This window comes from Protopterus annectens, chromosome 8.part1, assembly GCF_019279795.1.
Source record: "Protopterus annectens isolate FY-2018-M chromosome 8.part1, PAN1.0, whole genome shotgun sequence".
NCBI lineage: Eukaryota > Metazoa > Chordata > Ceratodontiformes > Protopteridae > Protopterus > Protopterus annectens.
Genome location: NC_056742.1, coordinates 139,291,101 through 139,317,866, shown reverse-complemented (window position 1 = coordinate 139,317,866; position 26,766 = coordinate 139,291,101). Strand labels below are relative to the sequence as shown.

Genomic DNA, 26,766 nt, shown 5'->3' with positions numbered 1-26,766 from the left:
AGAAGTCCTCAAAAAGATGTAAGAAAAAGCTAAATCTATGCAAACTGTTAAAGATTTCCTGCAAGTACAGCCTCCCTGATTTAGTAGTCATTGGCCTTCAAAGAACTGGTCCTTTCCAGCCTCTTCAGTCCAAACCCAGGAGCAGCAGACCACCTAGGTTACGGTCTCAGGCTACGCACAGGCCTAAACAGTTGGGGGGCTTCCACTTCTAAAGCAGGGAGTAGTAAGACACCCCCCTACGGAAAAAAATGACACAATAACTTAACCCTTCCAAGCCCTGCTCAACTGCCTTCTCCCTTAGGAGGAAAGCTCACTCTGCATGCAAAAAACTGGGAACTCATTACCCAGGACAAATGGGTTTTGAATGTAGTTTCCCAAGGATACAGATTCCACTTCCACACCCTACCAACCCCAAACGGTTGGCCAGACCTACCCCCAAATCAGTGGGCAGAGGCTCTACAGTAGGTTCTCTCTCTTCTGAGTATCAGGGCTATTCAACCTGTCTCAGCAGAAGAATGGCAACAAGGTTTTTATTCAAGACTTTTTTCCTGGTACCCAGAAAAGACGGCTCCTGGCATCCTATCCTGGACCTCTCTATGCTAAACATCTTTTTGGTAATCCCAAAATTCAAAATGCTAACACTTCAACAGCTGCTTCCCATGCTAGGCAAATATGCCTGGTTAGCAACCTTAGACTTAAAGGAAGCTTACCTGCACATTCCAATAAGGGAATCTTGCAGGAAATACCTACGCTTCAGGGCAGGCTTCATGCACTATCAGTTCTCTGCACTTCCCTTTGGCTTATCTACTGCGCCCAGAGTATTCACAAAGTGTCTAGCTCCAGCCGTTGCATTTTGCAGGCAGGGAAATATTCAAATATACCCATACTTGGACGATTGTCTGCTTCAGGCAGAAAGCCAGGACTTGCTATTAAAACATATGGCATTCGTAAAGAAACTTCTAACCTCACTGGGGTACACCATAAATGAAAAGAAATCTCATCTAGTACCCTGCCAACAGATTGTATTCCTGGGAGCAAGCTTGAACACAACTTCCCAGATGGCTTTCCTCACTCCAGAGCAACAAGTTTATTTGACAACCTACTTCAAACTACTGGCCACAAAGACCCAACTATCTGCAAGGACAATTCTGCAAGCCCTGGGGTTCATGGCCTCTTGCATTCTACTAATTCCATATGCAAGACTGCATATGAGGAAACTACAATGGTATCTAAAAAGCCTATGGTATCAACATTCTCAGGACCTGGAATCAATGATTCCTATCATTCCTTGTATAAAGATAGAGTTCCTTTGGTGGGCAGAGACCTGCTGCCTCAACAAGGGGCTCCCTTTCACTCTACCCCTGCCGCCCATACCTAACAGATGCATCAGACTATGCATGGGGGGCTCACTTGGCATGGCAGTGCATTCAGGGCAAATGGAACCTGAGACAGATGCACCTGCATATCAACCAAAAAGAAATGTTAGCTGTACAGAATTCCCTGACAGCCTTCAAGGACCACATTCTTCCAGGGCTATTATTGGTAAAGACAGACTACACCACTGTTATGTGGTACATAAACAAGCACGGGGGAACCACTCGTACCCTCTCTGCATACTAGCCATGGCTCTGTGGAACACAGCCTTGAGCTACCAAGTGCACTTACAGGCTCAGTTCCTGCCAAGCAAGCTAAACTCTCTGGCAGATGACCTAAGAAGAAATCTCATGGAAACTGGAAATAAAAATATTCAACCTCTTGAGGAACAAATGGGGAACTCCAGAGATAGACCTGTTTGCCTCTCCTCAGAACTAACAATTGGACAAATTCTGCACAAAGACCTCCCACAGTCAAGCTTGGAAAGTGGATGCCCTGTCCTTTACCTGGGAAAGCCTCTCAGTTTATGCCTTTCCCACTCTGTTTCTCCTCTCAAAGGTTCTGCTATAGATCAAACAGGACAAGCCAAGGACAATACTGATTGCACCAGACTGGCCACGCCAGCATTGGTACCCCCTCTTGCACAGTATGACACTGCTGGAACCATGGCAACTGCCTCAGACCCCTTCCCTGCTGTCCCAGCAGGCGGGCCAGATTCTGCACCCTCAACTTCAAACCCTGAACCTTGCAGCCTGGCTAATTCCTTGAGGTCTCCAATAGCACCCCCTCAGGAAGCAGGTGCTAGATGTCATTCTGGAGGCAAGGAGGCTAGTACTATAAGTTTTCTGCTGAGAAGTGGAAAAGATACTGTTCCTGGAGCCGGACTCAGGGGATGGGCACAACGGTGCCCAGCTTACCTCATATACTTCGGTACTTAACAGAAATGCTCCACAAGGGCCTAGCCTTCTCTTCAATTAAAATTCATGCCTCTGCCATTTCAGCACATTATAATACTGAACCACCCCTCTTCTCTCACCCCCTGCTAAAGCAATTCCTCAGAGGGGCCAAAAATTTAAGACCCCCCCCCTCCCCCAGGAGAGTCCCTACTCCAGCGTGGGACCTTAACTTTGTATTGGAAAAGCTCACTCTCCCTCCCTTTGAGCCAGCTGCAACCGCAGAGTTGAAATTCCTTTCTTGGAAAACAGCCTTCCTTCTAGCCATCACTTCAGCAAGAAGAGTGTCTGAATTACAGGCCATCATGGCAGTGGAGCCCTTCATTATCTTCCATGCAGACAGGGTTTCCCTCAGGACCAATCCTTCCTTTATGCCCAAGGTGGTGTCTAGTGTGGCCCTAAATCAGTCCATTCATTTGCCCACCTTTTTCCCGAATCCACAAAACAGAAGAACGAATACTGCACTCTTTGGATGTGCACAGACCACTTAGATTTTATTTGGACAGGACTAAGCCTCTCAGGAAATCTGAACAGCTGCTAGTTGGCTTTGCTGCAGGGGCAGAGGGGAAGGCCATTTCAAAACAAACCATTTCTAAATGGATAGCCCATTGCATTAATTTCTGCTATAATCACCATGGAAAACCTACCCCACAGGGGATAAGATCACATTCCACCATGGCTGCATCTACCTCTACAGCCTTTCTCAGAGGAGCCCCTACCAGGGACATCCTAGAAGCTGCTACCTGGAGCTCTGTACATACCTTCACCAAGCATTACCACACGCCTGTTTTTTCCAAATCCAGAGCTGGCTTTGCCACTGCAGTCTTGCAAGGCTTAATAGCTGGCCCTAATGCTCTCTAACTTCCTCCTCCCTTCCTTAGCTATGGGAATCAACCAAAATGTGATGGCTGCAACAGTGAAACACGAAGAACATAGTACAGTTGTGTACACTTACCATAAATGTAGATGTTCGAGTGTATTCACTGTAGCAGTCCTGGTTACCCTCCCTCCAGCTCCCTGACTTCTCTTGGCTCTACCCTTCCGTCTTGTTTGGTGTAGTTAAGCTTTCTGGTGTGTTTGTTTTTTGTTGGGGGTGTACCATAACATATAATTGCTTCCCATTGTGAGGGCACCTGACATCAGGGGCAAGAAAAGCTGATGTAATGGCATCGGCTGCATGTTTTATACTCATGACAACCTGACGTCATGGAAGAAGAGACAGCATCCGAAGAAAAAATCCAGGACTCTGGTATTCAGGCCGGTTGAGGGCTACCTGCAGGCAGATAAACCCAAATGTGATGACTGCAACAGTGAATACACTCAAACATGTACTTTTATGGTAAGTGTACACAACTGTACTATTCCTCCTCCAGCAAGAAATAAGTATAAAGGAGGAGAGCAGTGTTCTGTATTTGCTATTCTCCTGCATTGTCATTATTATTATTTTTTCAGCATGACAGGATTTGTTATTTCGAGTCCCGATATTTCAGTAAGGAGCCCACTGCTCACATCTAAAACAGCATATATAAAGCTATTGTAGCCTCTGTCAAGTATCAGAAGTATTGGTTCTGCAACAAAGATGCGTCACTTATTGTGATGTTACTTTAAGCTTCTTGGTTTCTTAACCTTCTGCAAAATTCTACGCCCTAGATTTGATAGTATTCTGTGGCATCTGGGAGGTAGATGTATTGTTAAGTTCCCTTTTAGGTCTATAGTTTGTTTTATTCTGTTTTATTTAGCAAAGTTCCCATTCTTTTATTCATGCTTGACCACACAAATCACCTCTCGCTCTCTTTCATTTGTAACACTAACACTGACTTTGTCTGAAGATGGATAAGGAGGATAGCTGTAGGAGTACAAATATCTTTTGGCATAAGCTTTCAGTATGGCATTTGTTGATTGCAGTTGGCTGTTTTATTTCTCCCACATAGGACTCTGTAAATGTAAACAAACAGTGGTAATAAATTGCAAAAATAAGACAAATTGATCCCCCAAGGTGGTACAAGTTGCTGGATGTTTTCTAAGAGGAAAGCTAGGAAAATGAACTTTACAAATGCAGAAAACAAATGTAAGAAGACTGCAGACCTGGAAGTGTTAGGATTTGAACTAAGAGTCTAGTGCTGGAGAAAAAATAGAAATAGATTCAGTGTCCTCGTAAGACCAGATTGATAAAAGTGAAGTGAAGGGAAGTATGCACACTTAGTGGCACCTTGGAAGACCGTATAAAAGCAATAGTAAGACAGTGGTGGAACTAGACTGTACACTTAGTAAACATGCATGCAGATTTTAACTACAAGATGTCCAAAGGAAAGAAGGTGAACCTAGAGGAAAAATGGCCAAGTATGAATCTGCGCAAAAGGAGATGAAGGAAATGTTAGTTTACATGAAAGATGAGTCATAAAGGAGAATATGACTTTCATAGATGTACCAGTAGAGATTGAGGGTACAAATGTAATAGTGTTTATGAAAAAAAAAAAAACAATTAATCAAATGAGCTGTTATTCCTGTGCAAGATGCATTAATTGGGCGAGTGCACTAAGTGTTCACTCTCAGCTATGTAACAAGGAAAAAAATGGAGTGCCAGTTAAATTTTAGACTTTTCAACAAAGAGACGATTTTGCCCAGACTGCAGTAAAAGAAAAACTACTGAGGCAAGGGGGAAACGGTGTTTATAGATGAGAATTATTCTGGATGCACACGCAGTAGAAGGAATACATTTATTCCAGTGATGCAACTCTGTCAAGGACTTGGATTCAAGGTGTTTTATATAGCTATGTTTAAATTGAGATTGAAAACATTTTACTTGGCTACCTTTAAAGTGTTCTTCACAAATGGTGTTAAAACGTTCATGAACTGGGAGCCAGAAGAATGAAAAGAATTCCAAGGGAAATGATAAAAAGCCAGGGTGAGGCAGGGATGCAGTGGCTGTGCAATTCTGGAAATGCTGTTGATCTAAAGGGAATGAATGGCAGCCCTTCAGCTGTTTCCCCTCCTCAGGAAGATGATGGAGGAAAAAAAAGTAGCGCAACCAGTAACTAAGATGTTAAGCAATGCAATAGAAAAGCAGCTACTGCCCGTGATCTAAAAATTTAATTCAGTGGAGGATGAATTGTAAAGTATCACTTCCTTCAAGATGGTATTCATGTTCATGAAGTGGACTTTTTGTGTGTCAAATTCATGCTGCGAATGTGGTAATACGTTTCTTAATTGTATAGCCAGGTGATGAATGCGTTAATGTTAAAAGCTTAATGTGCTAAATAACTTTTTCTTTGAAAAAATATATTATAGTTAACTCAGCTTTGTGGCAGTTACTTGTATAGTTTTTCATTCACTGAAAATGATGAATGAAATGGGTGCATTTGAGGTAAGGGAAGGCGTTGGTGGAAGTATGGATCTTTCCCAGCATCAACAAGTTATGTCAGAGACTATTAGCATTTGTAATGCAAGCTGTCTAGACTGTTAGTGATTCATGGTTAAACCGGTGATATCTGAGTAATGCCTTCTAAACACTTTAAAAAAGAAATGGCCACAGGAAAGCACAATGTAGTACTTTGAGAGAGGAAAAAAGACAGTGTGTGGAATGCATATAAGCAGAATCAAAGTCTAAGCAAAGAAAAGAAAGGAAACACTCTGGAGTAAGAAAATGTACTATAAAATAAAAAAGAAGCTGCTGAGTAGCCTGATGCAGAAGGAAGGTGGAGTAAAAGACAGGAGTCCTAGTTTATTTGTATTTTTATTTTTTCCTTTACAAAACCCTGAACAGTAATTAACAATAAATTAATAATAAATAAAAATAAGAAAGAATAAAACAGTACAAATAACAGAAAATAACTTGTCAACCAACTACACGATTTAGGCCAATTCAAAGCCTGCCTAAAGTCAGCTAGTACAGGACACTTGCAACTAGTGAGGAGACTGATAATGGAAATTGCAAAAGCTAGATGTTTCAACATTTACCTACGGTATTACTAGTAGACCCTCAGGGGCTGAGCAAAATATCCATACTTGGCAGTAGGGCATGATGATCTCCATCAAATAGCAGGGTCCCAGGTGGTGAATGGACAAATAAACTAATTCTAGTATCTTAAAATAATCCTGCAACAAATGGGAAATTGAAGGCTGCACAGTACCTGTGTAATATGTTGGTAATGAGATGTACAGGTAAGTAGACTTGCTACGGAGTTCTGTACCATCTGTAACTGATCCAGTTCAGAGATGGTCACAAGTAAAGTATATTGTAGTCCAGTCTAGAGGAGACATAGACATAAACAACAGCCAGGAGATCAGATTGGGTTATAAGTTGATTTATCCTGATGTCCTTCAGGTGGAAACAGGACAAATTCACGTCTGACATTTGTCCTTAAACGTCAACGGAGTCATTAACACCAAGATTCCTTATCTGGCTAACAAATTTAAGTGTATCCCACCATATAAGATATAATTAGGTAATGGTAAGGCAGAGGAATTTCTCAAGGTTTTATGAACTGCCAAGGCTTCCATCTTTTTGTTGTTTAATTTAAGATGATTTCTTTATTAGCCAAGTATGTATGGCTTGCTTGCAGGTCATCAGCCAGGGAATATTAATGGTCTCTTCCTGAGAGAAATAAAATAAGTATGTTTCATCAGCATAATTGTGATATGCTAAGCCTCTTTCCCTCCGAAGATCTCCTAAAAGAAGCATGTACACAGTGAAGAATCAAGGGCCCAAAATACTCCCTGTGGTATTGTACATTCAAGGTGGTAGGAAGATGATGAATTGAGTTGTGACTAAGGGCCATATGACTATCGTTAGACAGGTATAAAACAAACCAGTCCAAAACTATTCCTGAATTACCACAGTATGACTACACTGTCTGTTAAGATGCCTTGGTTCATTATGTCAGATGCTTGTGAGAGATCCATGAGGACCAGATGATTCTGAGAGACTCACCAGGCCCATCACAGGATAGTGATCTGTCTGACTATTAAGAGATCATTTTCAGGAGAGGAATTAAAACTGAAGAGTGACTTCCCAGATGGCTGCTTACTCATCATTGAAGCTGATATGTGGGTAAAATTTAGTTACTGGCTAGTAAGTACACTGCCTGGATGCCAGTAAAGAAGACTTGTAGAAAACCTGAAAGAAAATCAAATAGAAAAGGTCAAGGGAAAACACTGTCTGGGAAGGATCCTACAGCTGTTCAGCAGAAAAACAGCTCAAGCTTCAACTTTGGTTCAAGGGAAGGCTTGTAAAAAAACCTACCAGGGGTCAGAACATGCTAGATATTGTTTGTGTTACTGTAACTTCAAGTCAGTTTTTACCACCATTGATGTGCAGTGATCCTGGGGTTATTAAGGTTAATTTGTCGCAAGATAATTCTGTCAAACTGAAATCTAAACCAATGCACAGAAGGTTAGTTACAGATTATATGGAAGTAAAATAGTCACTATATAAAACTAACTGGAGTGAGGTGTTCAGTGGAAAAACTGTAGATGGAATGTGGAAAGTTTTGAAAGAGAGATTTTTGAATGCAAAAAGTCAAAAGAATGTTTAACATCAGGATCTAGGCATATAACACCAGGGGGATATATTTCCATAAGAACAAGATATCTGATTAAGGTTAGAGACAAACAAAAAATATAAGAAATTGAAGAGAGGTCGAACTACAACTTTGAAAATTGAAATAGACAAGCTGTACACACAGATTAAGCACAGTGTGAGACAAGATCAAGAAAAATATGAAGAAAATTTATATAAAGATATTGAGCATAATAGGAAACCTTTTTATAGATACATAAGATGTGGAAGGGGTGAAGACACAAATTGATAAACTGTGTGCAGACTCTAAAAATTTATTCACAGACGCAACAGATTATAGATATATTTACAAAAAACTTATGCAAAGCAGTTTGGCTGCACAAAAGGGATGAAGTTGTCCTAGTGACATCCAGGTAACCCCAGATGTTGTTGTTATTGTGTCTTTCGGCTTTTCCCGGTTAGGGGTCAACACAGTGGAACTCCGGTCCGTTAATGATTGGCAATTGATTTTTATGTGCTGAGTTGCCAGCCCTAACGCACAACCTTCAACGAAGGTATGCCCATTCACGCATGTCTCCATGCAGAAGACGCTCTAGCTGAGAGTCGAACCAGTCAGCTTCTTACTGTGAGGCAACAACGCAGCACCACCACTGTGATATCCAGGTAACCCCAGATAGTGGTATCAAATTAGATTATAGCGAAAAAGAACTGCACAAACTGGATCCAAACAATGTACAGGGAGAAGACTAATTAGTAACGATGACCTGAGAACACTTCAGCAAGAACTTACACTACCATTATGTCTATTATTCACTAGGTCATATAAATATGGGGAGATTCCTCAAGATTAGAGACATGCATTTATTAAACCTGTCTTTAAGGGAAAGGGGAGTAGGACAAACCCAGAATCATGTAGACCCTTAAGTCTACTTTCATGTTGTGGAAAATTAATGGAAAAGGTAATATTGGATAAGTTATTGTTAGAACTGGATAGGATGGGACTAGAAACCGTACATCATATATTGAAAATATATCTATTACCACCTGTAACATGTTTATAATAATATAATAAAAGCTATGAATGTAAACTTGTGCTGTGATGTAATTTATATAGACTTCAGCATTTGACAGGGTCATACACAAAACACTGATCAATAAATTAGTACAACTAGGTATTGATGTACTCTTGATAAGATGGATAGCTGCATGGCTTACAAACAGGACATGGCAAGTATCATACAGCAACTGGACAGGTGAAATCCTTGGTTACAGTCAGGGTGTCCCACAGGGCTGTGCCCTAGGTCCTTACTTGTTTAGATTGTATCTTTCAGACCCAACTTTTTCATCTGAGGTGTTCTACAGTCTATAAGCAGACTACCTTTAATTGGGTAAACTGATTACAAGTGTTACAGATAAGGCATGTCTTCAAAATAACTTGACTAAATTGACCGTTTGGGCACAGGAGAATAATATGCTGATAAATATATCAAAAACTAAGTATATGAGATTTGGGAGACAGAAACTGAAAGGTGAATATTTAATACAGCACACAGTGACTGAAACTGTAGACTTCATTTAAGGACCTGGGTATATGGGTAGATTCAGCTATGAGTTTTTCTAATCATATCAACCAATTGGTTAATGATAGTTATAGAACCATAGGGTGTATAAAAAGATTTAAGTCTAGGAAATAAAAAATAATGATGTCATTGTTAGTTACATTAGACCCAAACTTGAGTATGGAATAACAATATGGAAACCCTATAAATAGACAAACATGAGTAAACTGGAAAGAGTACAGTGAAAATATACCAAGGGCATCCATGGGTGTGAAAATATAAGTTATTATGAAAGACTAAAATATCTGAACTTGTACAGTGTCTCTTACAGATATCTAAGAGGAGATCTTATACAGGTATATAGGGCATTTAGGGACAACTACCTCTGGGAATGTTTTGGGTTATCAAAAAGTGCTAGAGTCATCAGATAACCTGTGTGGAAGATTCTATAGGAATGAGAAGCCATTGGGGATGCACAAGCCAGTGCATTTCTTTGTGCCAGTCCCAAGCCTGGATAAATGGGGGAGGGTTGTGTCAGGAAGGGCATCCGGCATAAAATTTTGCCAAATCATACATGCAGACAACAGTACAGAAATACATACCGGATCGGTGGAGGCCCAGGTTAACAACGACCGTCACCAGTACTGTTGGCCAACAGGGTGTTGGTGGAAATTGGGCTACTGTTGGCCAAAGGAGGAGAAGAGGGGGAAGGCATGCCCAAAGGCAGGTAAAGGCTAGGACTGTGATAGTGAGGGTTGGAACTGAATGTTGGAAGTATGACTGGTATAGGGAGAGAGCTAGCTGATGTGATGGACCAAAGGAAGATTGGTATATTGTGTGTGCAAGGGACCATATGGAAGGGAAGCAAGGCTAGGTGTATCGGAGGCGGTTTCAATTTGTTTTATCGTGGTGTGGATGGGAGGAGAAATGGCGTAGGCATTATCCTGAAGGAACAGTATGCTAAGAGTGTTTTGGTGGTAAAAAGAGTGCTGGAAAGAGTGATGTTTATGAAGCTGGAAATTGATGGTGCAATGATGAACGTTGTTAGTGCATATGCTCCACAAGTTGGGTGTGCAGTGGATGAGAAAGAAAAAATTTGGAGTGAGTTGGATGAAGTGGTGATGACTGTACCCAAGGGTGAGAGACTGGTGATTGGAGAAGGTTTCAGTGGGCATGTTGGTGAAGGGAACAGATGGGATGAGGGAAGTGATGGGGTAGGTATGCTGTTAAGCAAAGGAATGCAGAAGGTTAGATGGTAGTGGATTTTGCAAAAAGGATGGACATGGCTGTGATGAATAAAATATTTTAACAAGAGGCAGGAGCGTAGGGTGACATACAAGAGTGGAGGAAGATACACACAGGTGGATTATATCTTATGTAGAAGGGCCAGCCTGAAGGAGATTGGAGACTGTAAAGTGGTGGCAGGGGAAAGTGTAGTTAGGCAGCATAGGATGGTGGTTTGTAGGATGACATTGGTGATCAAGAAGAGGAGGATGAGTATGAGGGCAGCACCAAGGATCAAATGGTGGAAATTGAAAAAGGGTAATTGTGAGGTGATGTTCAGGGAAGAGTTTAGACAGGCAGTGGGTGGCAGTGAAGAGTTGCCGAATAGCTGGGTAACTACAGCAGAGCTAGTAAGAGAGATGGCTAGAAAGGTGCTTGGTGTGACATCTGGAAAGAGGAAGGAGGACAATGAGACCTGGTGGTGGAATGAAGAAGTACAGGAGAGTATACAGAGAAGAGGTTGGTGAAGAAGAAATGGGATTGTCAGAGAGATGAAGAAAGTAGACTAGTGTAAGGAGATGAGGTGCATGGCAGAGAGAGAGGTGACGAAGGCTAAGGATAAGGCATATGAAGAGTTGTATAAAAGGTTGGACACTAAGGAGGGGAGAAAAGGACCTGTACCGATTGGCTAGACAGAGGGACCGAGCTAGTAAAGATATGCAGCAGGTAAGGGTGCTAAAGGATAATGAGGGAAACGTACTCACAAGTGAGGAGAGTGTGTTGAGCAGATGGAAAGAGTACTTTGAGGGGTTGATGAATGAAGAGAATGAGAGGGAGAGAAGGTTGGATGATGTGCGGATAGTGAATCATGAAGTGCAGTGGATTAGCAAGGAGGAAGTAAGGATAACTATGAAGAGGATGAAGAACGGCAAGGCTGTTGGTCCAGATGACATACCTGTGGAAGCATGGAGGTGTTTAGGTGAAATGGCAGTAGAGTTTTTAACTAGATTTTTTATTGAAGTCTTGAAAAGTGAGAGGATGCCTGAGGAATGGAGAAAGTGTTTTGGTACCGATTTATAAGAATAAGGGTGATGTGCAGAGCAGTAGTAACTACAGAGGGATTAAACTAATCAGTCACAGCATGAAGTTATGGGAAAGAGTAGTGGAAGCTAGGTTAAGAAGAGAGGTGATGATTAGTGATCAGCAGTATGGTTTCATGCCAGGAAAGAGCACTACAGATGCGATATTTGCTCTGAGAATGTTGATGAAGTACAGAGAAGGTCAGAAGGAGTTGCATTGTGTCTTTGTGGATTTAGAGAAGCATATGACGGGGTGCCTAGAGAGGAGTTGTGGTATTGTATGAGGAAGTCCTGAGTGTCAGAGAAGTATGTAAGAGTGGTACAGGATATGTACAAGGGTAGTGTGATAGCGGTGATGTCTGCGGTGGGAGTGACTGATGCGTTTTAAGGTGGAACTGGGATTACATCAAGGATCAGCTCTGAGCCCTTTCTTATTTGCAGTGATGATGGACAGGTTGACAGACTAGATCAGACAGGAGTCCCCGTGAACTATGATGTTTGCAGATGACATTGTGATCTGTAGTGAGAGTAGGGAACAGGTGGAGGAGACCCTGGAGAGGTGGAGATATGCTCTAGAGAGAAGAGGAATGAAGGTCAGCAGGACTAAGACAGAATATGTGTGTGTGAATGAGAGGGAGGATAGAGGAATAACCAACTTCTTTCCCCTACCCAACACGGCTTTAGGCCATGCCACAGCACTAATACAACTCTCATCTCCTTTATGTACACAGGAAATAGGGCTCATGATGCCAGCTTTACTGTCTCTTTCCTCTTTCTCGACCTCTCAAAAGCCTTCGATTCTATATCCCAACCCCTTCTACTCACCAACCTTGCTAATCTATGTAGCTCACTCCCAACCTTAAACTGGTTCTCAAACTATCTCTCTGGTAGACAACAGTCATCAAAATGGCAGCAGTTCTATTCACCCTTCCTCAACATAACCACGGGAGTACCCCAAGGATCCATATTGAGCCTCCTTCTATTTAACATATTTATTAATAATTTCCATAACACTCTTACTCAAGGCACCATGATCCAATATGCAGATGAATCTGAAATCATCTGCACTGCCAAGTCCACTTCTGAGTTACACCTACTAACCCAACAAGCATTTACATCTACTGAAACCTGGGTGTCAGATAACCTTCTTGCTGTCAAGCCCAACAAAACTAAATTCATTTTATTCACCCCCCAAAAAAACTACCCCCCCCAGCAAGAATGATTTCTCAATCTACTTCCAGAATAATACTGTCATAGAAGTTGTTTCTAGCACCAAACTGTTAGGTGTTATCATTGATGAAAGCCTAACATTTGACCTCCATATCCACACAACATAAAAAAAAAATCAAAAACTGGGCACCCTGTATAGACACAACTGTTTCCTTACCCTCACTGCAAAAAAGGCTCTAGCCTCATATCCTTTCTACTACCATCTCTACTGTATGGTGCCCCTGTCCTCACCAATATACAGTCCTCTCTGAAAACCTAACTTGACTCGTTACAATAAGGTTTCCAAATTTGCAACAAATGCAAAATTCTCAGCACATCACTGCTCCTCTTTACGGCAACTAAACTTGCTTGAACTACCACTTTATCTCAATTGCCTACAGTTAACTACTGCATATAAAATTATACATAAACCATCAGCATGCCCTTCTCTTTCCTCCTTACTATCTTTGTATCACCCTTACTATCTTTGTATCAACCTAACAGACCTCTCCGATCAGAAGACAAAACACTGCTTAAAGTAGAAAAACCTAATCTCTGATCTGGTCAGATGCTGTATTCTTTTACTGTCTCTAAACGTTGGAACACCCTCCCATCTTTAGTCACTTCCATCTGTAAACCTGCTCTCTTTAAGAGGTCTCTTAGACAACAACGTTCCTCTGGCTGGCTATGCTCATGCCAAAATAACTCTCTAAGCACTGCTCCTTCTACTCTAACCCATGTCTTTCTGGCATGCTTGTGCACCACCTAACCCTCTCTAAAATCCAAACCCTACTTGGCTTACTTGTTTATTTTACCCCAGTCTATCTTACACTGCCTTCTCTCTACTTCTCACCATTACCTACCTTTGCAGCTTATCACCCTGCCTTGACAATCTTCCCCTTCTCTTACCTCTAATATCTAACATCTAACATCTTAAAACTGTCCTCTCTTTTTGAATAAACACTCAGCAATTTTTAAAGTCTTATCTGACTAACTCTTTGCATATAGTCCTTTAACGGTGCTAAATATGTTACATGATGTAAATGGTGATTATTTATATGTTCATATTATGTGTTTGCTTATACTATATCCAAGCTGGTTACTGCATAATACCTGTTAGCTCTGTTACACATTTGTATTCAAATCTGATTTGTTAATTGTATGTCCACGCTTGTTAGTGTATTACCTGTTAGCTCTGTATGGAATTGTATTTGAATTTGTATCATCATGTTAACTGTATGTGGAGCTTTTCTCCCCGGGCCGCCACTGAAAATGGGCTCACCTAGGCACAGTGGACCTTCCCGGTAAACAAATGCAATAAATAAATAACAAAAGGCTGAAAAACTTTATCTAGTTATTCAGATAAACTGATAAAACTGCAAAAATCAGAGGTGAAATTAAGAAAAGGCTGGCTGAGTGAGTGTAAGGGTTATCAGGAAGAGCCGTTTCAAAAAATGATTGTCACACAGAGCACAGAGAGAAATTCTAAGATTTTTTTGCCATAAAAGAGAAACTAGATGGAACAGACTATAACTTTTTTGAAAATACAAATAATCATCTGGAATGGTGTTCCACAGCAGGATTTGTTAATTGAAAAGGCACAGTTGAGTGTATGCTCCAAACCTGGCCATGAGAAAGCAGCCAAGATCTATATTAGTAAGTTGCAATCATAACCGAAGACACCAGGCATACGTAGTGTTAGGTGTGGGTAGGGAACTAACACAATTTCCTGGTTAGGGGTAAAAAAACTTATTTTAATAAAAAAAAAAATAATCAAACACACATTAAGTGCTTTCATTCCTTCCTTGATTAGGACTTTATCAGAACCAAAAAAAGCACTGCTATACAGAATATTCTATTCATAAAGTAGCAGAAAGTATTGTAAGAACTAAGCCAGCACTAGAATAAAGAAAAGAGATTCTGCCAGTGGGGATGGCTGCTATTAGGGATACAGAGAATAGACAAAATCGGGGGTACAATTTACTGAAGAAAACTGAAAAAGGGAACCATGGTACTAAGAGCAAATGGCTAGAGAGGGGCAGGTAATAAAATGGGAAAAGGCCAAGAAGACATTTGAGCTGCAGGCTAGAAACTGCCTTCCTTATCGGTGATTGATATCAGAGTATAGGAAAATAGAAAGGGTTAGGGGTATACTAAGTGAAAGACCTGCTCCGGTAGAGTTTTTAATTGAATGTAGAACAGAAGTTGCTGTTAAAGAGATGATTAGTAGGGCATATAAATATTGCACAATAACTACAGAAATCCATCAGAGGAGGTTAGAAAAGATTGGGAAGAGAATTTGGATTAGAAATTTACAAGGGAACAATGGGAGGACATACATATGGCTCCCAACAATGCAACAGTGTGTAGGAGATTTGGGATTTTTGCTTGGAAATGTTTGCATAGGTATTCTTTCCCCAACTCTAATTTCCTCAGGTAGATGGCAAATGTTGAAGGTGTGGTGGAGAACATTATATTTTGGGAGTGTAATGAGTTGGCAGATTTAAAAATGTTCCCTTCAGAGTACTTTGTCAGAAATATTAGTTGAGCAAATGGTTGTAACAAAGGAAATGATTCTTTTTTGAGCTGGGACACAGGATCTGAATTTCTCTAAACATAGTAAGGCCTTATTAAATTTAATTCTGGTGGCTGCCATAAAAAGCAAGTGTGAGAAGGCGGAAGGAGCAAATTGCATAGGAATAAATGGAATTTGTGGGAAAAATATATGCAGAATAATGTTTAGGAGAAATGAGGTTTAAGGGAAGGCAGGAACTGAGCGATTTATGTAATCCTGGATTGAAAGACAGTTGTTATATTAAAAAAAGAAAACCAAAGAAACTATGTAATGTATAATGTGTGTAAATGGGGAATAATGTTCATGTGGTTTGTTTTGTTTTTGGTTGATGTGCCACTGTCCTAAGTGATATTTTAATAAAGCTGTTTAAAAAGTGAAGAATGAAACAAAACAAAAAGTTAAAGGAAATAGAAGTATAATAGTAGCAGTATTGTAAGCAAGTTGTTGTAAAAGGGAGTAAAGAAAAAAGGAAATAATTATGAGATCTTATGTAAGTGTAGGGGTTGCAGAGCTAGTAAGGCAAAGCACTAGTAAGATATTTTAGGAAACAAATCAAATTGAACACTGTACAGGAGGGAGAAGAATAACAGAAACATTCACATTTTGCCAGATAATTATTACCCCCTGTTGAATATTTTTCCAAAATTTGAAAATATTAAACAAAAATGTTTTCCAACACAGCACAGACTATTTTACAGCTATTAAATGCTGTTGTTGCCATTTTTAAAATCAAATATGTCCTCTGGGCGGGAATTATCGGGAGTCTCATCACATTGCTGGGTGGTCTATTGCTTATGTAATGTCAATATCATTTTGAACAACTGCTTAATGTGGCACATCTAAATATGTATATATGAGAATTAGGTGGTATGGAAATGGCTATTTTTGCTCAGTTATCTTTATTTCTGTATTCCTTAGTTTGTGTCATAACCTGCTTATTTTTTCCCCTGAAGTTATAGCCTTTTTAGATTTCAGGTTTAGGCAGGAAGTGTAAAGGAAGTAATGGAAGATGACCTAAATTAAAAGAAAGGCCATCTGCATTGTGAAGACCACTGATGACGAGGAAAAGGAATGACTGATTGAAATGTTGCAAGAGGAGGGAGTTTATGAATCCCTGATGGATGATGTTTCATTATTTTTTTTATTCAGTTGGTTAGCCAGGATAATCCATAGAGACTTAATCAATTTTTAGTGGAAGCTGTGGTAGAAAACGCTGCATTACAAACACAAGTAAAAATTCATTTGGTAAAGAATATTAACATATAGGTATATATAGGGAATGTAGTATTTGCAGTAATATAAGCTAAGTATAATAGACAAGCAGATGCTGTGTGGTATAAGAATATTAATATACATTTGACTGTAAATTGGGTGTTGTTTTTAATCTACTGGTAATGCTTAGTTGCTCCAATGTGAGTAAACCATGTTAACAACTGGTGCAAGGACACTGACCTCAGATTAAATGTGAGAAAATGTAGCATAGTTCATTTTGGTAAATATATATATATATATATATATATATATATATATATATTTTTTTTTTTTTTTTTTCATATAACATATAGGTGGCACACCCCTTCAGTCTGACACTGTCTTAAGAGACCTAGGTACTGTTGATGATGATTTATCATTTGACAATCATAGCTGTACAGTATTTTGGAAAGCCTTCTAACTCATCTAATTTCCAAACGCATCTCTACCAGATCCAGAGAAGTCTTAATTTCCATTTACTTATATCTCATCTGTCCCATTATTGAATATAATGCACCTTTTAGCATATTTTGTCTAAACATATTACTTCATTTGCATAAACTCAGATTCATAACTCAAAACATTAATGGCCTCAAACGTCTTGGTTATCAGGACAGACTCTGACTGGCATCTCTGTCTCTCTTTACTCCATTTGTTATAGCTTCCTCTGTGGAGATCTGTGACTAGCTTTTTGAGACATAAAAGATTCAACCCTCTTTAACCTTCTATTTATTCATGGAACAAATGGTACCTCAAATAGCTGGTTAAAGAAACTAAACCTTCTTCAACAGATAAGACACAATGGCATGATATATCCCAATTTATCCCTCACCTCTAGAACCAGCTGCCACTACATGTAAAACAGAATAGCCCACTTGTCATCTTTCAAGGTAAAACTAGAAAATTGGACTGCCAGACTTAAATTCTCTCCTTTTTTATCTTGTCTTGCTCTCCTTGTGGCTGGAAGGAACTTTTGAATGGGGATTTTGGGGAATTTTGTAATGGTCTGCAGACTATTTGCCTATTACTTGCGTATAAACCTATGTAAGAATATTATTAGTACATGCTGAGAAGAGTACACAATAAAAAGATGCACTGAAGTACATCATTGTATTCAGTATTATGACATTAAAGTTCTGCACTTACAGTAAAGCTAAATATACAAGAAAGTCATCTCCAGCAGACTTGAGGGCTGATGACACAGGCATTAGGACTACTCGGCAAATAACACTTTGCCAGGCTTCCTGAAGTTCTTCCCTTCCCAGTGTGTGTTATCAACTTTCACTCTTTAGGTCTTCATTAAATAATGCTGAGGAGCGGTAAGAAGAGGAACTCTACGAGTGGAGAAGTCAGAGAAACCAGTAAAGGACAATATGGAAGGTAGGGAATGTCTGGAGAGTATGCTACTGAAGATGGTCTTCCTTCTTGCAGATTTCATTATGGTAAGAACACAACTTTTGTATCCAAGATGAAAAGGTCTTCCTTATCTGATTTTGAGGTCAGGAACCCTGCATAATCCTTCTGGATGGTCGTCTGCATGAGAATATCATAACTTGGATGACAATAGAAGAACTGGAGGAAAAATCTCCAGCTCTTACTGCATCATGTAGGTGTTCAGTTAAGACCAATTTATAGCTGCAAAAACATAATCAGTAGTAAAATTATGGAAAAGGGTACTTGAAGCACCAATTCCTGTAGTGGGAAAAACTCTGTGGGTTACAGGAAGATGCTTTCCATGTTTGGTGTGATAGAAGTCAATGCGTTTAGCTAACCATCTAAAAAGAGTAAGCATAGAACTTTTTATGTTACTTTGAGTTGGCAAAGGATGCAAACAGCTGGGTTTCTTTATGAAATGTTTAGTTTTGTCCACATAAAATCTTAGCTTTCTATGGACGTAAATGAAATGAAAAAGATAATCACCAAATTTAAGAGTGTTCAGAATAGAAGGCAGGTACATGTCATTGATAGGTTTATTTTTTATTCTGTGACAATTTTTGGCATAAATCATAGCTTTGTTTTAAGTGACACCCTGTTCTTGTAGAAATCTGGATAAACTTCACAGGATAAGCTTGCAGTTCAGACTTTCCCTTGACAGTTGTTTTAGCTGCCAGGGAGAGAGAGAAGATGAGAACTTCACATCTGCAGAGGCAGCATGTTTGAATGATGGAAGAGCACCCTGCTCAAATAGGAGCGGAGTGTCCCGAGGATGGATGGGTTCACTGACTGGGGCTTGAGGTTGAAGCTTTCCATGTAAGAAGGTCTTACAGGCTTGAAGGCAAGAAATGAAAGAAAGGAAGGTGTCTAGTCTGCCATGAAAGTTAGAGATGGCTTCCCACTGAACTTTGAGAGAGAGTAACTAAGACCAGAACATGATAAAAGTTTAGAAATACTTGCAATATTCACTGATACTTCATCCCCAGTAAAGTAATAAAGTCCAAAAAAATCTTTATTTTTGCATAGAAGTACTTCCACAGATAGTTTCTGTGGTGTACAAAAACTAAGAAGCATGTTTCCAAATTAACTGTTAACTTTTTATAGGCATAAGGCAGGAGGAGGAGATAACTGGAAGCATATCTTCTGGGAATGTCTGCCACTTGATAATTTTGTGGCAGACTTGATAACATTATTACTGGAACTTACAGAGGGGAAAGTTGTGATAACAGATGAAGAAGAAGAAAAATACTTTGGGCTTTTAAACAGTGATCTTATAAGTGAGGGACTATGAGTTGCTGTGGATAGTGACACTGGTAACAAAAAAGGCAATGACCAAAAAATGACAGTCAGAGCATGTAAGAAGTTAAAAATATGCTATTAGAGGTATGGGAGGAAGAGAGGCTGTTGGACAAAAGGGAAAAAATCATGTTATATAGGCCAAGTGGTTGAAATGGACAAAAACTGCAAAGGAATACAGTGGAAAATACAAGATAAATGAAGGAACTTTCAGCTTTGTTGAATCTGTAGGAATTTGTAAACATACTTCAGCAGAAGAGTTAGCTGGAAGTGGTTGGAGTAGCAAAAGTTGAAGGTTTTAAACTGGGAAGACATAATTGAAACAAGAAGTGGAAGAGGAATATGAATGATGCAGCATTAAAATACTGTCAAAACCTTTGAAAGCCATGGAACTGCTATTTATGTGCTGGCATCAGATGTACATTGATAATCAAGGGTCAGAATCCTACTTTAATAAACTGGGCAGCCACTAAGAGATAGTAAAACATGCACCATATATGAGGATTGCATGTATGTTGCAATCATTTGGGAGTCTATATTAATAAATGTTTTTATTTATTTACTTATTTTTTTGGAAAAAATAAGGAAGGACGAGTGGGTTATGTTCTATAAAGTGACCTGTATTAGATATATGTTTTTGGAATTTAAATATACTTTCCAGAACTGAAGAAATACATTTCCTTTCAGACGTCTGTGTTTAGAGTTAGAAAAGTGTAATTCTAATTAATGGAAATATAGCCCAAATGCAGGCAACTAGAATTTTTCATTGGAGGGACACTTGGCAGAAAACTGGAAGATTTAGATCCTGATTTTGCATTTATTCCTCAATACACGTGGATTAGATGCAAAATCTAAGGGTATGCAGTAAGCAACATTTTTTATGTTGCTGAGCAAGAAATCATAAAGGTACTCTGGTCTTATTTTCCACACCTTTTAAATTAGATTTGATCCTAACTGGGTATACTACTGTTGTTTCTAGCTTCTGTTCTCCCATCTGGATTGTCAAAGTTGTAGAACTATGTGCCAAGCGGTGAAATGATTGGTTTCTTCATTCAGTGTAAGACTTTTGTATATGTACTTCAGGTTTAAGAAAACTACTTCTGTCACATCCTGGATTTCACGTTCTGTGCTTATATAATATGATGTACTTATGATGATACAAACGTCCAGATGTCCACATTCATAATGTCATCCACAAAAGATCGACAATGCAAATATTGACAGTTCACTGCGGATGTGTGAGGAAATCCTTACTGCATGTAAACAAGTAAAAAAAGAAATTTCAGAAGCCCCCCTGCACCCTCCACACCCACTTCTAATTATATATACTAACTCCGAGATTGCACAATCCCCAGAGCAGAGGCATATTCCCTAACTCCAGAGACTGCTGATCTCACACACCTGTCCGTCATCTGACCATATATAGATATATAGACATATATATATAGAGAGAGAGAGAGAGAGAGAGATGTAGATATATAGATAAATAAAGGTGTTATTTTTTTTTTATATTCACCAAAACAAAACTATTCCAGGCATGGTCAAGGCCCACTCTACCAGGGCCTTGGCTTCATCAGTGTTTTTTTGGAAAGGATTGGATTCTAGAAGTATTCTAGAAGCTCCAAGTTGGTTGTCTGTATATACCTTTACAATGCACCATAAGCTTGATTCTTTCTCCAGGTCTTGAACAGGCTTTGCAAGGAACATTCTCCAGGGGCTCCTGGACTCTTCTGTTTCCTCCTCCCAAATCTAGTAAGATAGCATAATCTACCTTTATAGCTAAGGTTACTGTGGCAGTAATCAAAATAGTGAACATAATACAGTTATGTAAGTAAACTTGCCATAACAGTAGATGTTTAAATGATCTTTACTGAAGTAGGAGCTCCCTCCCCCACCCCCTTTTTTCAGGGGGGGGTATTTATGACAGGGTATGGTTGTTTATTTTTGTCGTTCCTAGTATTGTTCTTTCAGGACTCACCCTCCCTCTCTCTTTTGGCAGGAAAGCTCTAAAGGGTTTGGTGCCCAAACTTGTTGTTTAGTCCAGCTCGAACTGCCAAACAATTCGGGTATATGGAAGGTGCCCTGAAGCTTTGAAAGCTGGTGGCTGTTATATCTTTGGCAGGATATAACCTATATATATCTAAGGCTACTGCAGTAGTGATTATTTAAACATCTGCTTTTATGATAAGTTTACTTATACAACTGTACTTTCTTAAATAAATGATTTACAGAATACTATATACTGTTATTGCAATGGTTCTTGGAGAAATAACATATCTGCACAGTTGCTTTTTGTATTAATATATATCTCTGCTTATAGTAGGGCCTGCATGCTTTTTTCTTTTCCTTCTAAAGATGTGTTTTCCTTCCATAGGTGTGATGCCATGGCATCAGCCGACTGCAGCCAGGGTGGGAGTAACCTGGCCTCAGACAAATCTCCACTGAGTCTGTCAGGTAAGTAATACTCTCTTACGTATACTAAAGTAGTAGTAGTATCTGCATCTAATTCATTACAAAGACTTTGTTGAAGTATGTTTGATATAGCATCTTATTTAGCATAATACATCTGAGAAGCAAATAAACAGTTACTATTATTAATGTGCAAACTGCTTCTGTCAGATTTTTCATGGCTGGATTAACCCTCTGTGGTAGAACATAGATTTGTCACATTACAGAACTAAAGGAACTCAAATGGCCTTGTATCAGAGTTGGATCTTAATTAGTAAAACCTCTGTAAATTAAAATCAAGTTGATATTCAAAGACTAATTCTGGGTTTGGCATAATGGTTAAAGTTGTTACCTCATAGAAACAAGGTACAGGGTTTGTTCCCTAACCTGGGGTTATTGGCTAGGTTTAAAATGATCCTTCAGGGCAGTTAACATCATATTTACCTATGAACTTATCAGTAGGTGCATTAAACTATGTATGCTATTAAGAAAGCATGCAGATAGCTGCACTAGTGCTGCAAACAGAAAAATCACAACAGTCAAAGTCTGTGTAGGGTATTATTGCATAGTATTTCTCAAATGATGAGGCCATTGTCCTGGGGAGAGAGAGACTTGTTTCTTCAGATGCACAAGCAAGACAGAAGCTATGTGCGCTAAACTTAAAGTATTTGATATTGTTGCATATGGTATTTATTTTAAACAAGAAACATCTTTATTGAATTATCACATATGACGTAGGCAATCGCACATTTGTATGAATGAAAACAAACCGTATTGCAATATTTTCAGATGCAGAAATTGTACATCACATGTAATCTTCTATGCAGTCATTGTCAAAATATCATAGCATAGCTCATTCAGTTCCTGCCTTCCCTTAAACCTCATTCATCCTCCAAAACATTATTCTGCATGTATTTTTTCCACAATTCCATTGTTTTCTGTATAATTCTAACTTCAACTCTTATACACAACTCCCACCCCACCTAGACTCAACCTCTCACAATACCACACTACACTCTATTTTCCTGTACCTCATTTCCTGATTCCACACCCACTCTCCAGTCAGAATGAAAGGCCAAAACTGCTTGCTCTACAGCACTCTATTACCAGGCATCCTTCTTCTTGCTTAGTATGCTGCCAACCCCCATAATTTAAAACTCACCAAGCACCCATCCCCAATGCTCACATACACCTCACCACACCTCCCATGGAAACCTTACCATTATATCATCACAAAGACTTACCCTAGATTTAATACTAATGTCCTCCCTTCAAGACATATACAACACACCAGCACTCAGTTGTCCTTCTGCAGGTATTATTATAACCAAACTGAAGCCCCTAATTTTTTATTCTCTAACAAAGATAAAACTCCAGTCAGATATCCATCCCCTCATGGGCCCATCTGTACCTCCCATGTAACCTACCCATTACCTCCAAGCTCCTGTTCCTCCACATCCACCTAAAATCTCACAGACACCACTACCTATACATCTTTACCTATTGCCAGTAACTCTGAACTTCTCATCACATGCTTTAATCTCAGAAGCATTGCAAACAAAGTGCCTGAATTCCATGTCACCCTTGCTTTCTACTCCCCAGACGTTGCACTCATAACTGAAACCTGGTTAAAGCCCCACAGCAAAGACTATGAAATTACTACAAATGGTTACAATATTATAAGACAGGACAAGATAAACAAACGTGGTGGAGGTGTAGCTATTATGTTTAAAGAATTACTTAATCTAGAAAAACTAAACTGTTCCCCACCAGACATCTCTCATGCTGAACTCCTTTATCACTTGCCTCCAAATTAATCCTCACAAATCCACTAACATCATAGCCGTCTACCTACCACCAGGCAACAACCTGCACAACATAGAATCCCTCCTATCCTGGTCATCTTTTTCTCTATCCCAAGAAACCATCATTCTAGGTGATTTCAACCTAGACTGGTTCTCTAGCTCCTCTGACTCCCGTCCCTTATTTATAAACGTATACAACTTCACTCAAATTATTAACTACCCCACCTGCATCGACAAGCACTCCAATAAAAAATCACTTCTAGATTGGATTTTAACCAACAAACCAAACCATGGTGGATACTAGGCAGAAAGAAACATCCAGAACTGATCTGCATTTATTTTCTTTCTTTGGCTGTAAAACATCCTTGAATAAAAACCCTTTCCAACCTGGGAAGGTGAAACTGGTTCTATCACTATTTGAGACAGCATGTCTCATGGGGAAATGGGAATGATCTTCAGAACCCATTTGTCTGAAACTGTTACTAAAGAGGAAATTGGAGATTCAGACTTTCTGGAAGGGAAAAGGGACTGTTTTTTTTTTTGGGGGGGGGGTACTATAAGCTCCCTTAAATAGTAATTCTGACTTCTTGGACTGTCCTTGGTTTTTTGGGGGGGGGGGGGGTCCATGTATTATTTTTGGAACTCCCTGCCATTTTTTCTTAAATACATGTTTACCTGCAGTTTGATGAGCCTGTCTATTTTTTTTTTTTGCTGAAATTGGATGAAGGGTTAGAGAATCATGTAGAAAATTTGGAAAAGGAGGAAAGAAAATCTTAGATTCCCTGAATCAACCTATTCCGTTCATCACACTTTCTGATAATCTCTGCAGCAGAGGAACTAAAAACTGAATCTCTGTCCAAAGGAGAATTTAAAATCCCATTTTTCACATCATTTGGGAGATTCTGAGAAAGCAGCTAGGCAAACCTCCTCAAAACTGTATCAGTGGTCATAGCCAAGGTTGCCAGACGTCTCTATTTGAGCAGGACTGTCCCGGGATGAGCAGCCTGATCCAGAGTCCTGCACTGCCAGTTTAAATCCCGGGCAGCCTCCGCTTTGTGTTTTTTTTTTTTTTTTGATTGGCCCGTATACCGGCATACGGGCCAATCAAAAATCGCTAAACATGGAGCTTCTTGTGTTTAACGTGGAACATCGCATTTCCGCATTAAATAGAAGTAGCTCCGTGTTTAGCGATTTTTGATTGGCCCGTATACTGGTATACGGGCCAATCAAAAAATCGCAGAACAGAGCTACTTCTGTTTAATGCGGAACTGTGATGTTTCGCATTAAACAGAAGTAGCTCCGTGTTTATTTATTTTTGATTGGCCCGGGCCAAAAAAAATAAAAATAAACACAGAACTACTTTTGTTTAATGCGGAACTCTGATGTTCCGCATTAAAGACCTAGCGTGGAAGACCCCCCCCTTTTTTTTTAGTCTTCACTTGCTGTGAAAGTCTTTTTTTGTCCTTACCTGGCCAGTCAGATATCTGGCAACCCTGGTCATAGCCCTGGAAGAATTATCAGCTGGGTCAAACATACACTATGAACAATGAATAGTGCTTGTAAAATGGAATAAAATAGAATTTTATTCACAAGAAGAAACTACAGACAAAACATTCTTTATACTTTCAGAATTAGAATAAACTTTAATGTAAGAACTTGTCAATTCAAAATTCTGAAAATCAAAGTTGCAAAAGCATACACTTTTTTGCCATGTTTATCAGTAAGCTTCCCTTCTGTGTCAGAAAGAGTAGGATTGGAATTAACCAAATGTTTAGCAGCAGTAGGATTAACTAAAGCTATAGCTGCTGGGTCAGGTTTGGGATGAGTGTATAAAAAAATAAGATTGAGAAACTATATATATTTGATCTGCCTTTTAGGGTCAGCAGACTATAAGGAGAACTGCAGACAGCGATGCATCTTCCACAGCTGACCGAACTGGATGAATAGGTGAAATTTCTGGAAATTCTCTGTGTAACAGCTCATAGTATTTTCTGAGAGTGAGAAACATCAGTGTTCTCCCACTGAAAACACTGGCATATTCTGGAAATAATCTCAGAGAAAGAGAAATACCTATAGGGAGAATCATAATCTCAGTTCTCCTCTGAGTCTAAATGAGAAATCTGAGCAGAAAGCTCTATATCTGTTCCTTCATCTTCCTGTCCAGATTCAGAATCTTGAATCTCTCCTAGAAAAGAGGCATCCATCTTTGTTTTACTAGAAACCACCTTACAAGAAGGATCAGTAGCCTGAATTGAACCCTGAGCCAGAGCCAGTAAACTAAATCTTTCTTTTTCTTTTTTGTTTACAGGAAAAAAATGGGGCCAACAGTGTTATTAATGATAGCACTATCTTCCGAAAGGATGGGCACACTATTCTGACTAAACATGGAAGTCTCTCCTGTTCCCTCTCCCAGGACCAACAGGCTCTCCCTTACCCACTGAGGGGAACCCAACAATCACAGAGGATGTAGCTGGTCTGTAGTGGCTGTAGGTGCTACACAAGAGGGATTTGGAGTAAAAGAATAGTGGTCTGAGGGACTAGCTTTAGCTACAGCCGACTTATCCACCTGTGACTAAGGCAAATTACTTTGCCTGTTGTGGTGGCAAAGGTTGTTAACTTTTTCTTTTTGTGGAAGGACTTGTAGTTTGCTCCATGGTCAAGCTGAAAATGGTGCCTAACCCCTGGTGAAAACAAGTACCATAAGCTGGTAAAACTTTAAAAGTCATAAGTTCCCCTTTCCCCAGAAAAAACACAGTAAAAAGCACTTTATTTTACTCTTATGGGGCTGTCCATGTTTTAAACATAGTTTCTCTAAATCAAAAATAGATCTGATGTTGTTAATCTTCATTCATTCCTTACTGATGAGTTATTGGTTCCGTCCTCGGAACTAAGCCGGCCAATATCAAGCTCACGTCAGCAAAAACTCTTGAGCCAAGGTCCTACGCAGAATGCTCTGCTCCCTGTTACCTCAGATCTCATTTACCGCGTTGCTGTACAGCCATGTCAAGCCACTCTCTCAGCCAAGTGTGTAATTTTTTGAA

General features: G+C 39.6%; 1 protein-coding gene across 3 annotated transcripts in view; it reads left to right on the top strand.

The window, feature by feature from the left end:
* Positions 1-26,766, top strand: part of WWP2 (WW domain containing E3 ubiquitin protein ligase 2) — a 1,859,587-nt gene that overhangs the window by 196,997 nt on the left and 1,635,824 nt on the right. For all 3 annotated transcript variants that reach the window (XM_044081781.1, XM_044081779.1, XM_044081780.1), the window contains one exon: positions 21,847-21,926. In XM_044081781.1, coding sequence (XP_043937716.1) covers positions 21,857-21,926 — 70 coding nt within the window. In that variant the 5' untranslated portion in view covers positions 21,847-21,856. The remainder of the gene's footprint in view (positions 1-21,846; positions 21,927-26,766) is intronic.